This window comes from Peromyscus maniculatus, chromosome 1 (genome assembly GCF_049852395.1).
Source record: "Peromyscus maniculatus bairdii isolate BWxNUB_F1_BW_parent chromosome 1, HU_Pman_BW_mat_3.1, whole genome shotgun sequence".
NCBI classification, from domain to species: domain Eukaryota; kingdom Metazoa; phylum Chordata; class Mammalia; order Rodentia; family Cricetidae; genus Peromyscus; species Peromyscus maniculatus.
In genome coordinates this window covers 141354622-141367582 of record NC_134852.1, presented here as the reverse complement: position 1 = coordinate 141367582, position 12961 = coordinate 141354622, and the positions used below count along the sequence as shown (strand labels likewise).

General features: G+C 39.7%; 1 protein-coding gene across 8 annotated transcripts in view; it reads right to left on the bottom strand.

Annotated features, from left to right (window-relative positions):
* Positions 1–12961, bottom strand: part of Plekha1 (pleckstrin homology domain containing A1) — a 48690-nt gene that overhangs the window by 13071 nt on the left and 22658 nt on the right. For all 8 annotated transcript variants that reach the window (XM_006976973.4, XM_006976972.4, XM_006976974.4 and 5 more), the window contains 3 exons: positions 9429–9526; positions 3531–3656; positions 62–205 (listed from right to left, as the gene is read on the bottom strand). In XM_006976973.4, the coding sequence (XP_006977035.2) occupies positions 62–205; positions 3531–3656; positions 9429–9526 (368 nt within the window). The remainder of the gene's footprint in view (positions 1–61; positions 206–3530; positions 3657–9428; positions 9527–12961) is intronic.

Below are 12961 nucleotides of genomic sequence, written 5' to 3'. Positions count from 1 at the left end.
GACTTGCAAGCTTGCTGGCACATGCCCTTCCTGACTTCACAGGTCTGGTTAAGCTACTCACCACTGCTCCTTGTTTCACACAATACCCAGCTTTGATAACTGCACTGTCTGGTGGTGGCTTAGGAGTAAAGTAGGGAAGATGGCTTTGGGACCGTTTCAAATTGTTTCTGTCCACAATTTCACCACATTCGTTTACTTCTTCTTTCTAAAATGAAGCGAAAGAAATTATTTTCTTGCTTTAAAATATACTTTCATTTAAGTTATCTTAGAAAACCTTAAAATTTGTGACACTCAATCACAACTTCCTTGCCAGTGATCACACCAGACATCCACTTCGATAGTTTTGCAGAACTGTCATTAGTGCTTTTTCTCGGGGTTGGGCACTTCATGTTGAAATCATTTAAACAGATTCACAGGAAGTTACAATAAATATAAAACGTAACAGAGGTCCTGTATACCCTTCAACCAAATTCCTCGCAAAGGGGAAGTGCATATTTCTAGGGTACATTACCCAAACCAAGCATCCATAAACTTTATTCAGATTTTAATAGTTATATATGCACTCTTTTGTCCATATGTGGTACTACCACATGCAGCTGCTGCTGTGGGATATCTGTACACTATGTGAAGATGTATTGCTGTGACTGGTTTAATAAAAAGCTGAATGGTCAATAGCTAGGCAGGAAGTAGAGGTGGAACTTCAGGGCAGAGAGAGGAACTAGGAGGAGATCATCGAGGCACAGGGTATATGCCAGGAAACACAGACAGGAAACAGAAGGTGAAAAACAAAAGAGAGGTAACACCAAGTAATAGAACGTAGATTAATATAAATGGGTTAATTTAAGTAATAAGAGCTAGTTAGAAACAAGCCTAAGCTATAGGCTGAGCTTTCATAATTAATAAAAAGTCTCTGTGTTACTACTTGTGAGCTGGTGGCCCAAAGGAAAATCCGACTACAGGCTCAACAACAATCTCCATAATCAACACAAAGAACTGCTCACTGTCACAGGGCCTGCTTGTGCTGCCCTTGAGCACTCCCATTCATTTGTTCTGACTTTTTGAGAATACAAACGAAGCACACATTAAGGATCTTTTGAAAAAATTTTTTTTAATTTCACTCAAAATAACTCTCTGAAAGCTCATTCAGGTGGCTCTTGGTGTCAACAGTTCATCGTCTGTGCTGCTATATCCAGTGCTGTGGGTGTACCACCATATCACGCTGCTAACCACCTACCCAATTAATAGTGTGTGTTATTTCTGGCAACTAGGAATGAAGCTATTATAAGTATCCACATACAGGTTTTTGTGTGGCCAGAATTACCCACTTCTTTAGGATAAACGACTAGGAGAATACATATGAGGCTGGAGAGTAACTACAAATTTACTCAAAGATGACAAGAAAAGCACCACACCGAATTGTTTTTTTTTTTGTTTTGTTTTTGTTTTTGTTTTTATTTTGGTTTTTTTTTTTTTTTTTTTTTTTGGTTTTTCGAGACAGGGTTTCTCTGTGTAGTTTTGGTGCCTGTCCTGGATCTTACTCTGTAGACCAGGGCAGTCTCAAACTCACAGAGATCCGCCTGGCTCTGCCTCCCAAGTGCTGGGATTAAAGGTGTGCACCACCACCGCTGGCTAGTCTATGTCTTCTAGCCATTCTCTGAACAGGGTCTTTCACAAAACAAGCATTTGAAATACTGATGATGTCAAGTTATCAGTCTTCTTTGATGGATAATGTGCTTGATGTCAACTCAAAGGCTCTTTGCCTAATCCTTAACCTGCAGATTTTTTTCCCATGCTTGCTCCTGAAAGTGCTATGGTTTTTATGTTTTAAAGCTCAATGTTAACAAATCCTTAGCCATACCCAAGACTTCTTGGCTATTTACAGCATCCACACACTACAATCCCACAATAAGTCAGTTATTACATTTTTAAAACTCAAAAGACAATTAAGTCTCAACTGTCAGGTGTATCATGAGGAATTTTCAACCTGTTCTACATTTAAACAGGTCAACTTTGACAAAAAATAAATAAATAACTGTAAACTCTCCCTAGAGCAGAGACTGGTGCTATTATATACACTTTGAAAAGCATAGAGAAAGATACTCAAGTTAGTTTATTGATATTATAAGATTTCTTCCCACTAACCACAATCACCTGGCACAAGGCTTGAAAAAATATGTTATTTGTTAAAATTTTAAAAGTCTATGCTAGATGATGGTGGTGCCCATCTTTAATCCCAGAACTCCAGAGGCAGAGGTGGGGGATCTCTGAGTTTGAGGCCAGTCTGGTCTATATAGTGAGTTCCAGGACAGTCATGGCTACACAGAGAAACCCTATCCTGGGGGGGCGGGGTGGTAGGGAGGTGTCTACAAAGCATCAAAATCTTTTAAGATAAAAAGACAAAAGTAATGAGACTATTCAACACTGGCACATAGCCATCACTTCAAATTCTCGTTTCTCAACTATTACTAATTTAATTTGCATTAAAATGTATTTCCTCAGTAGCAATATAAGAAACTTAAGTTCATATAAAAGTTTCAAGTTCATCTTTTAAATTACATAAATTTATTTTTCCTAATACATAGGCACATCAGTATTTTAGGATACAATCCAGCCAGGAATGCAGTTCCCAGGTCACAAGTTTAAAAAAGTTACACATATTTGCAGACTCTAACCCAGCAACTTTACTTCCAAGCATTAATTTATCTTGGTGTAGACCTGCAACCTCAGCTGCTCAGGAAGCAGAGGCAGGAGGAGCCATAGTTCAAGGCTAGTCCGAGCTACAAAGCAGATTTGAGGACAACTAGGGCAACTCTAAAAAGAACTGAGATATAGCTCAGTGGTAAGGCTTTAGCCTAGCATGTGGCGGCCCTTAGTGTTAATCTCTAAAGTTTAATGTTCATCCCAACATTGTTAAATAAAATTTGAAAAAGCCCTCCATTTCTCTATCAATAGAGGCTTATAAATTATGGTAAATCCACAGAAGAACTCTTCAGCCATTACAAGTGACAGAGAATAACTTTTGATGACTGATGTAAGATATGCTGCTACAAAGTCTAACATGTAACTCCCATCGCCACTTCTGTAGGGAGAATACAAAGAACTCAGCTCAGAGAAGGATCCAGTGTTTATCTGTGTAACTTCCGATCTTTTTTACAATAAACATACAAAAGTTTGCAAAACATTTTCAGGATAGGAAACTAAATTAAAAGCTTTTGTAGTTAATAAACACTGACTCACAAAGACTCACAAAGGCATTCTGTTTCAGTTATGATGAAAATACAAATATCACCAGGCAGTAGTGGCACATGCCTTTAATTCCAGCACTCGGGAGGCAGAGGCAGGCGGATCTCTGTGAGTTCGAGGCCAGCCTGGTCTACACAGCAAGATCCAGGACAAGCTCTAAAGCTACACAGAGAAACCCTGTCTCGAAAAACCAAAAAAACAAAAAAAAAAGAAAGAAAAGAAAAAGAAAATACAAATATCGATATGCAGTCATGAGACCTACATTCACAGAAGCATTTATTTGTTACCTGAGTTGGAGTGATGATGGGGACACCACCAACAATATCAGTTCTGTAGGACACTTGCTTCTTGCCACAGTCACCTTGGCGACTCAGGCTGTCAGAAGCAGGCTGTGAGTCTGATTGCTTTGGTACCTGGAAAAGTGAGATGAATTATCATGCAACCAGAGTTGTATTTGCAACCCTCTCCATCATCACAGAATTTTCAACTAGTTGTCTGTAGACAAATGACAAATGATAATCTATTTACAATACTGTAGCTGAAGCTCTCAGGTTGTTCCGGGCTGACAACACTTCAGGATACAGCCACCACCACCTACTGCTTGTGCAGTCACTACTTCACACAGTTTGAGAAGGAAGCAGGGCTTAGAGGCAGCAGTTGAGATCCCTGCTGTACTACATTCTAGCCAATAAAATGAAATAATCACACTCGGCATCAGTAAGGTACTGAGTGCGATTTAAAAGACATTTTATTTAGGAATCCTCACAGTCACCCAGAAACATTATCGGACAAACACAACGGTAATGTATAAAAATGTCTCAGTTAAAATTAAGTTGTTTGTGCATCACCTGTAAACTACAGAGGAAATACCAACACTGTAGTCAAAGGCCCTGCGTGTACTAATGTGCTTCCATCCAAGGCAGGGAATAGACATAAGACATCACCCAGAGCATCAGTAAAAGCTGTCATTCCCAGGCTCCATCCCCAGAATGGGTCTCTAGAACATTCCCCTCAAACGCAGTTTTGGAAGGAACAGGTGCTTTTGAGGGACAGTGTTTCACAAACTACACTGTACTCTCATTGCACACCACACTGCACTCCCCAGACCTGGAGAAGAGCGGGTGGACAATGCAGACAAGGGTTTATTGACAAAGTCGTTCTTTTCAAAGTACTGAATAAGCATGGGCTGTGTGCGTGAGAAGATCTCAATCCACACACACTCATGAACATAACTGTCCATGGGTAAAAATGGCTCACATCTTAGGTAATATCATTCTCTCCCACTGCCCCCCTTGTCAGGCTTTCTCTTGGGCCCTGGCCACACCCTCCAGTTTCAAACACACACTCCCCTACAGTGTCAGCCACTGGTGGAAACAGGAGGAAGAGAGAAAGGGAGCCTGGCACTGGTGGCATGTGACTTTAGTCCCAGCGCTAGGGAGGTAGAGGCAGGTGAATCTCTGAGTTATTGGCCAGCCTGGTCTACAGTGAGTTCCAGGACAGCCAGGGATACATAGAGAAACCTAACCTAGAAAAACCAAAACAGAGAGGGGGTAGGGAGAGAGAGAAAGAGGAAAGGGGAAGGAAGGGAAAAGGAAGGGGAAGGGGGAGGGGAAAGGAAAGGAAAGGAGGTGGATCCTGAATGCCTGTGATCCTAACAGGGCTCACTCTTGAGTGCTTTTTAAAGGTGACTGCAATAGTGGACAGTGTTAGTTGTTGGCTAAAATTAAGACACCACACCCTAGAACAATCTGCAGATGAAATCTAGTACATTTTCTAGAATCACATAATTTATTTCAGTCGTTTTGCAAAGTGTGGTCCTGTCAACTCACTGAAAATAGAAAACAGCAGTAAGAAAACCTGAAGCCACCGAGATGACCTGAGATTGCCGCTCTGTGGTGACCTGCAAGAAGAGCAGCGGCTGTCTGTCCTCCAGGTAAGGGTTCTGCTACTCACAAGGACAGCTGAGGAAAAGGCTCTCACGAAACTTCAAATACACTAATACATGCTGCCTTCCCCACTCTCCTTCGTATCATACCAAAAATTCTTTTCTGTGCAACTGGCCCACCGCTGACAACCTGACAACCTCCACAATAAAGTCTGTGCAAGTACAATCCCCACTCAAACCGGTGATTACAAAAATTACAATTACCTTGTTTTCAAAAAAAAAGTGCAAGTAAACTATCCAGATATAAAGTAATTCCCTTAGAATTTACAAAAAATTCTTAATAAAAAGTGAGTCAAATCCAAGATAAAGAACCCCCACCCTAACACATACACCCCACCTGCAGATCAGCCAACTGTTAATGAGCATCAAATAGCCAACTCACAGGGCTCTGCTCTATTGCTTCTTCCCTGCTTTTTATGTGACTATTTCTTGGGAAGGGTCTGAACACATTCTTAGCAGGCATTTACTATGACCCCAATACAGTGTCCCAATATTAGAAAAGAAAATAATGACTAGAGAAGGAAGATTTGAGCAAAACAGACATTTATGACTGAAATAAATAAAAGGCTACAGGCCTCTCAAAAGTTACAGGGGAGTGAAATTCAGTTAGCCAGGAATGAGGGCAGAGCTGGAGGAGAGAATCTAAGTGTTTGATAAATTCCTTGGTGGAAAGACCTGCAGTCTCTCCATCTGAGCTGGCCAGCTGGCAAAGGCTTGGTTAACACTGCAGGGTAGCAAGGTCATTCATTCTTTAGATCAATATTCAGCTGACTTGTCCCAGTTGCCATTAAAAAAAAAATCCTTGTGGAGTTTCTGTTACTATTTTAAAAGACTAGTTTTTAGATTAAAAGCTAATGTAGACTTTTAAATTAGAAGTTATGGTGGGGCCGGGCAGTGGTGGCAGCCTTTAATCTCAGCACTTGGGAGGCAGAGGCAGGCGGATCTCCGTGAGTTTGAGGCCAGCCTGGTCTACAGAGTAAGTTCCAGGAAAGGTACAAACCTATACAGAGAAACCCTGTCTCAAAAACCAAAAACAGAAACAAAAACAAAAACAAAAAAAAAAAAGAAGTTATGGTGGAAAAAGACATTTTACAAATAGTGGACTTCTGCTTAGGCAAAAACTGTGAGTATAGGAACCACTACACTGATGGTTGACAAATACACATTTGAAAGCAGGCTTCCAATTTTGGATTTTCCAAACTCAAGTCACTGAAAATGTCCTTCAAGAATATTTCTTCTAATATGGACCTTTTAAAAGTCTTTAGGAAAGAATTTACAATGTCACAGACAGGGAAAGTAAGGAAAGACAGACTACTGCGGTGAAAAGCAGTGCACTAGGTGACATACTACTACCGTCGGAACAGTAACTAATCACCGTACTTTAGCCACGATGCTCTAACAATCTCTAAGGTGAAGTCACTCTGGAAAACTCCACCTTTAAGTTTCTGTATGTTTAAGTGTATAGATGACACAGTACTCAGCAGATCACTAAACTATAGTTGATCAAAATATCATTTGAGAATGACTGCAGAGGAAGGAAAACTATACATGTACTAAAATGAAAATATACATCTTTCAAAGATCCTATATGTAAATCATTAGCTATTTAGATATGAAATTAGACATATCACACTCCAATATACTTAAAGGTGCAAAATGCCTATGATGTCTAAATTGGTTAAATCTTTAAAAAATTTAACAAAATATCTATATCTTTTAACTGTATATATATACACACACCCCACACACACACACTGAGATAGGGTTTCTCTGTGTAGCTCTGGCTGTCCTGGAACTTGCTTTGTAGACCAGGCTGGCCTTGAACTCACTGAGATCCGCCTGCCTCTGCCTCCCCAGTGCTGGAGGAACATCTCTAAAGATGTTCGACACTACCACCTGGTTATTTTTTTTTAATATTTATTTACTTATTTATTTACTTATTTATTTATTTATTTATTTATTTATTTATTTATTTATTTATTTATTATGTATACAGTGTTCTGTCTGCATGTATGCATGCAGGCCAGAAGAGAGCACCAGATCTCATTACAGATGGTTATTTTTTTTAAAGATTTATTTATTTATTTATTTATTTACTTACTTACTTACTTATTTATTTATTATGTATACAGTGTTCTGTCTGCATGTATGCATGCAGGCCAGAAGAGAGCACCAAATCTCATTACAGATGGTTGTGAGACACCATGTGGTTGCTGGAAATTGAACTCAGGACCTCTGTAAGAACAGCTAGTGCTCTTAACCACTGAGCCATCTCGCCAGCCCCCACCCACCCACCCGCCCCCCCCCCACCCGCCCCTTCAAATTTTTATGTGTATGGATGTTTTGCCTGCAGGTCTGTGTACCACCTACATGCCTGGTGCCTGTGTAGGCCAGAAGAAGTTACCATTTCCCCTAGCACTGGAGTTCTAGACAATTGTGAGCAGTCACATGGGTATAGGGAACCAAACCCTGGTCCTTTGCAAGAGCAACCACTGGGCCATATCTCCAGCCCCAACAAAATACATCTTATTAAAGCCTGGGAATTCTCTTATTTCCCTGTTTACCTAAAATTGACTCCAGTCAATTACCAGTTCTATATTTATATCACTGCATTTATAATTACTTTACTGATGATTTCTGTATCTTACTTTATTTATATTTTCTAAATATGAATTATAAAGTCATAAAAATCATTATCCAGATTTATCTAAAAACAGTAAAAAATGTCAAAAAAAAAAAATAAAGCTGCAAGATCCCAAGAGCTAATTAAAGCTAATTAAATATTATCAGTTTTTCCTTCCTGCTGAAAAGCTTGCAATGATATGAAGAAATATTTAGTCCCACAAATAAATGGGAGAACAATTCAAAGCATTCCAACTTGGTAAAATGATTAGAACATTATTCCACTTTTCTTTAAATCACTAAAAAAAGCCAGTTCTGCTTTATTACTATAGACTATGAAAAACAAATTCAGTAAAGTACTACATACAGACTTCATAAAGATATCTTCCAGGCAGGAAATATTTATTAGGAGTTCAAAATGATCAGCTAAAACCTTGTAAGAACATAAACTTCTGAATCTGCTCAAAATATTGCTATCCTGAAACTGCACAAGCCCCAAAATAACTTCTGCTTCACATACAGCTCAGATGTGGTGTGTAGGCGTTTTCTGTCATGTGGTAACAAGCTGTTCTGATGCAAGACAAAAAATTTGACCTAACTAAGAACAGCCTTGGTTGACTAGCTTAACGCTGCTGCTGTGTGGCACAGACATAAAATCGTTCACTTTAGATGAACTCTATATGCACTGATTTCCCGAGAACATGCTCTTTGACGAGATTAGGACCAGTAAATAACTATACTTCACTAAAAACAAACTTTAATGCATAAAACCTCACACAGGAGGAGTTCCTTCCCAGCCCCTTCCAAGTAGCCTACTTTGTCTAAGGATGAAAGCTACAGCAAGGCAGTTCACGGGCGCAGCAGCAGCAGCAGCAACAGCAGCAGCAACTTGCTCAGAAAAGTTTGGCTTTGCTCATTGCACTGCAGAGTTCAGTGTCCAGGGGCCAACAAGCTTGCCTGGGTTCCAGCTTCATAGCTTACCAGTGCTGAAGTCTGTACAAGTCACTCAACCTTTCCAGAAAGCTGAGGGAAAACTTTCCATCTAAAGCCTGTCTGCTGGCACAGTGTAAGTAATCAGTAAGTACTGATGTTCATTTTAAAAGAGTTTAATAGCAGTGAGTTGTAGCATCAACAGGAGGGAAGAGTAGCAGGTCCTGGACCTCCAGGGAAAAGGGCAGATGAGAGAAGGAATTTACAGCCTCAGACATTCCTAGAGCACACAGACAGGACCCTCTGGTTACCACAGCTCTTCAGACTCAATCTTTAGACCTGAGCCTTCCCTTGTTCACACCCATCTTCTCCTTTGCCTGACAAGGCTTAGAAAAGGGGAATGCTTGTGCCCATCCCCAAAGTAAGTGTTCCAAAGCCTCTTATCCTACTCTAGATGTAAAACAAAAACACAATCAACATAAACAGTGATGTGAATCCTTACTAGGGACACAGTAAAAGGCATTCACAGGCTGACCATCTCCATGCACAAAAAAAGGCTCACATTCAGAACCCATCTTTTAAACCAAGCTTGAATATGCAACATGCTGGTAAGTTGAGGATATCAGACACATTTTAAAAATGTAAAGATTACTTCTATAAAGGAAAAAATTTTTAAATACATACTTACTGTAATTTTTATAGCTTTGTTCAAGACATTTACCCACTCCACTAAGTCTTGCTGATCATTGGCTTGTAGGAAGTATTTTCTCATTCCTGCATTCATAACTGTCAAAAAAAGTATATGAAATATAGTTGTTACCTCTAAATTATGTAGAGAACAGCTGCAAAAGTCTTAACCATATTCAACACTGCAACTCTTGGATTTCACAAAATACACAGGCCATATAAAACACTGCTTTCATCACTGTCATGATGTCATGTTTCATTAAATGTATATACCGTTAAATAGTGAGTCAGTGATGTTTACTGACTCCCATGATGACATACTTCAATCCCAGCACTCGGGAGGCAAAGGCAAGTAGATCTCTATGAGTTCAAGGCCAGCCTGGTCTTCAGAATGAGTTCCAGGACAGCCAGAGCTGTTGCACAGAGAAACCCTATCTCAAAACAAACAAAAAGAACATTACAATGAAACATCACTTGAGCACTTTCCTCCACACTTTGACCAGTATTTCTATGGGATAATTTTCTTTGGCAGAGACTGGAGAGAGGTCTCAGCAGTTAAGAGCACTGGCTAGGACTGGAGAGATGGCTCAGAGGTTAAGAGCACTGGTTGTTCTTCCAAAGGTCCTGAGTTCAATTCCCAGCAACCACATGGTGGCTCACAACCATCTGTAATGAGATCTGGTGCCCATTTCTGACCTGCGGGGATGCGTGCAGGCAGAACACTGTATACATAATAAATAAATAAATCTTTAAAAAAAAAAAAAAAAAAAAAGAGCACTGGCTACACCTCCAGAGGACCTGTGTTCAATTCCCAGCACCCATATGACAGCTCACAATTGTCTGTAACTCCTGTTCCAGGGGATCCAACACCCTCTTCTGGCCTCTGAGAGCACTGCATACAAGTGGTACACAGACATACATGCCAGCAAAATACCCATACTAACTAATAAAATTATTTTAAGAAGCATTTTAAAAAATTCTGATTTTTAAAAAAATTTTGTTTTGGGTCAGGTATGGTGGCGCATGCCGGTAAACCCAAGACTCAGGAGGCAGAGGCAGATGGATCTCTTTGTGTTCAATATCAGACTGGACTACAAAGGAATCCCAGGGCAGCTAGGGCCATATGGTGAGACCCTATCTCAAACAAACAACAAAAGGAAAAAAAGAAAAAGAAACTCAACTTTTTCATTATAAATAGTCTTCCCTAATACTGAATCCCTATACAAAAGCTTCTTCCCAATTGTATATACAAGGTCTCTAATTCCACTCACCAGTACTGTTATTAGCATCTGTGCTACATATACATCCATTGCTTTAAAGTCTTTAAGCTTGGAAGCTTGGAGTCTGAAACGTTATTTCATAGTTTCCTGGTAGCTGCTCCTCCACAGTCCAAGGCTCTGTACTACATTTTCCCTCTCTCTCCTAACCCCAGAGTGAAGCTGCTTCGTGCTGTCTCCAATGTCTAATCAATGCAACATCTCCACTGTGCTCTTTCTGTCTCCCGACATTTGTGAAAATAATCCCCTGTAACAATTACTTTGGGACCAAAAAATGCCTCCAATGGTATTTCATTCAACAGACCCTAACTGATACAGCACTCTATTAACCTAATTAGTTGCTAATTAGTAGATAACTAGACCTTGTTTGAATCTGAATTTAATTACTGAGAAAAAAGTTCTGTATGGGCATTAGGCACCTGCATTTACCTCGTGAGCTTTGTATATTCTTTCCCTCATTTCTCTTGAGCTGTTCAGTTGTAATTTACTGACCTGCAGGAGCTTCTCCATTAATCAGTTTCTTTATCCTAAGCACTTTCCCTGTGAATTCTCACTTTGCTCATGGTATCTTTGACTAAACAAACATTCTATCAGTTTTCCCTTTAATCTTATAGACTTCATGTATTTGCAAACCTCTATAATTTAAGCTTATAAACATTTTTTTTAGTCCCTGGTAATATTTTTAGCCCCAAAATAATATTTGTATTTAAAATTAAATTTTGTATTTTAAATACAAATATTGTTACACTTGAAGCTTTCATCAAAAAAACAAAAACTAACAACAACAACAAAAACAACTTTTTTCTTTTGAGACAGGGTCTCCTTATGTAGCCTTGATTGGCCCGGAGTTTGATATGTGTAGACCAGCCTGGCCTCAAACTCACAGAGATCCACCAGCCTCTGCCTTCTAAGTGCTGGGATTAAAGGTATATTTTCTATGAAATTTATAAATGCCCCCTTAAGGGACTGGGACTATGTACTTCATAAAGCACATCTGCAGATAGCTGTCTACAAGTCATAAGGGGCTCTTTAATTACACCTATTTATATCATATGCATTTGTTTAGAAAAATCAAATACTACTACAGGAGCTAAGGCATCTGAATAGCCACACTGTTGAAATTGTTCAAATATAAAATCAACTTCCAAGGCCAGGCATGGTGGCACACACCTTTATACTAGCACCCTGGGGAGGCAGAGGTAGGCCTACCTCTGAGTTCCAGGTCAGCCCAGTCTACATAGTGAGTTCTAGGCTACAGGGTGAGACACTGTCTCAAAACCAACCAAAAAACAAACTAACTAACTAAAAAAAACAAGAAACAAAGCTTCCAAAAGTCTCCACCCCAACAATGAATAATTAATGTACTAGCACTCAGTTGAACATGACCAAGAGAAGGAGGAAATGAAAATCCTCAAGGGAACACACACGATTTTGAAATTGGGCCTGGGAACAAGTTACTCTAAACAGCTCCCTAGACTAAGTTGAAGATCCCAGAAATCAAAAGCACTTATGAAGTGCTACAGAAAAATTCATCTGAAAAGTAAAAAACTGTAACACACCATTAATTGTACATCTGCATGTTTCTAGAGCAAGCAGTGGTTCTCAACATATAGGTAGTGACCCCCTTGGGGGTTGAACAATCGTTTCACAGGGGTTGCCTAAGACCATGAGAAAACACAGATATTTAATTATGATTCATAACTGTAGCAAAATTACAGTTATGAAGTAGCAATGAAAATAATTTTTAGGGTTGAGGTCACTACAAGGAGAGGAACTGTATTAAAGGGCCACAGCATTAGGAAAGTTGAGAACCACTAGAAAATAGAAAAATAGAAAAGCATCCTAAGTGTATTTCAGCATAACTAGGAACTCCCTGGGACACGGCATCTGTCTACAAACAGCTTCTGTTGTTAACATCCAGTAGTCAGCACAGTATGCATTCAGACCTTGTCCAGTGTCAGCTCAATGGTGACTTCTTCCCCAAAATATTGTTTGGAGCATCAGCTCGGAACACTGAAGAGATTTACAATCCAAGTATTTGGAGCTGGAAAAATGGCTCAGCTCTTCCAGAGTAGACAAGTCCAACTCCAGAACCCATGTGGTCATTTACAACTGTCTGTAATTCCAGTCCCAGGGAAATCTGACAGCCACCACCAGGCACACACCTGGTGCCCAGACACACATGCAAGCAAAACACAAAATACACACAGATAAAACAGTAAGTTTAAAAATAAATAGAACCTAACAGTGCACTACA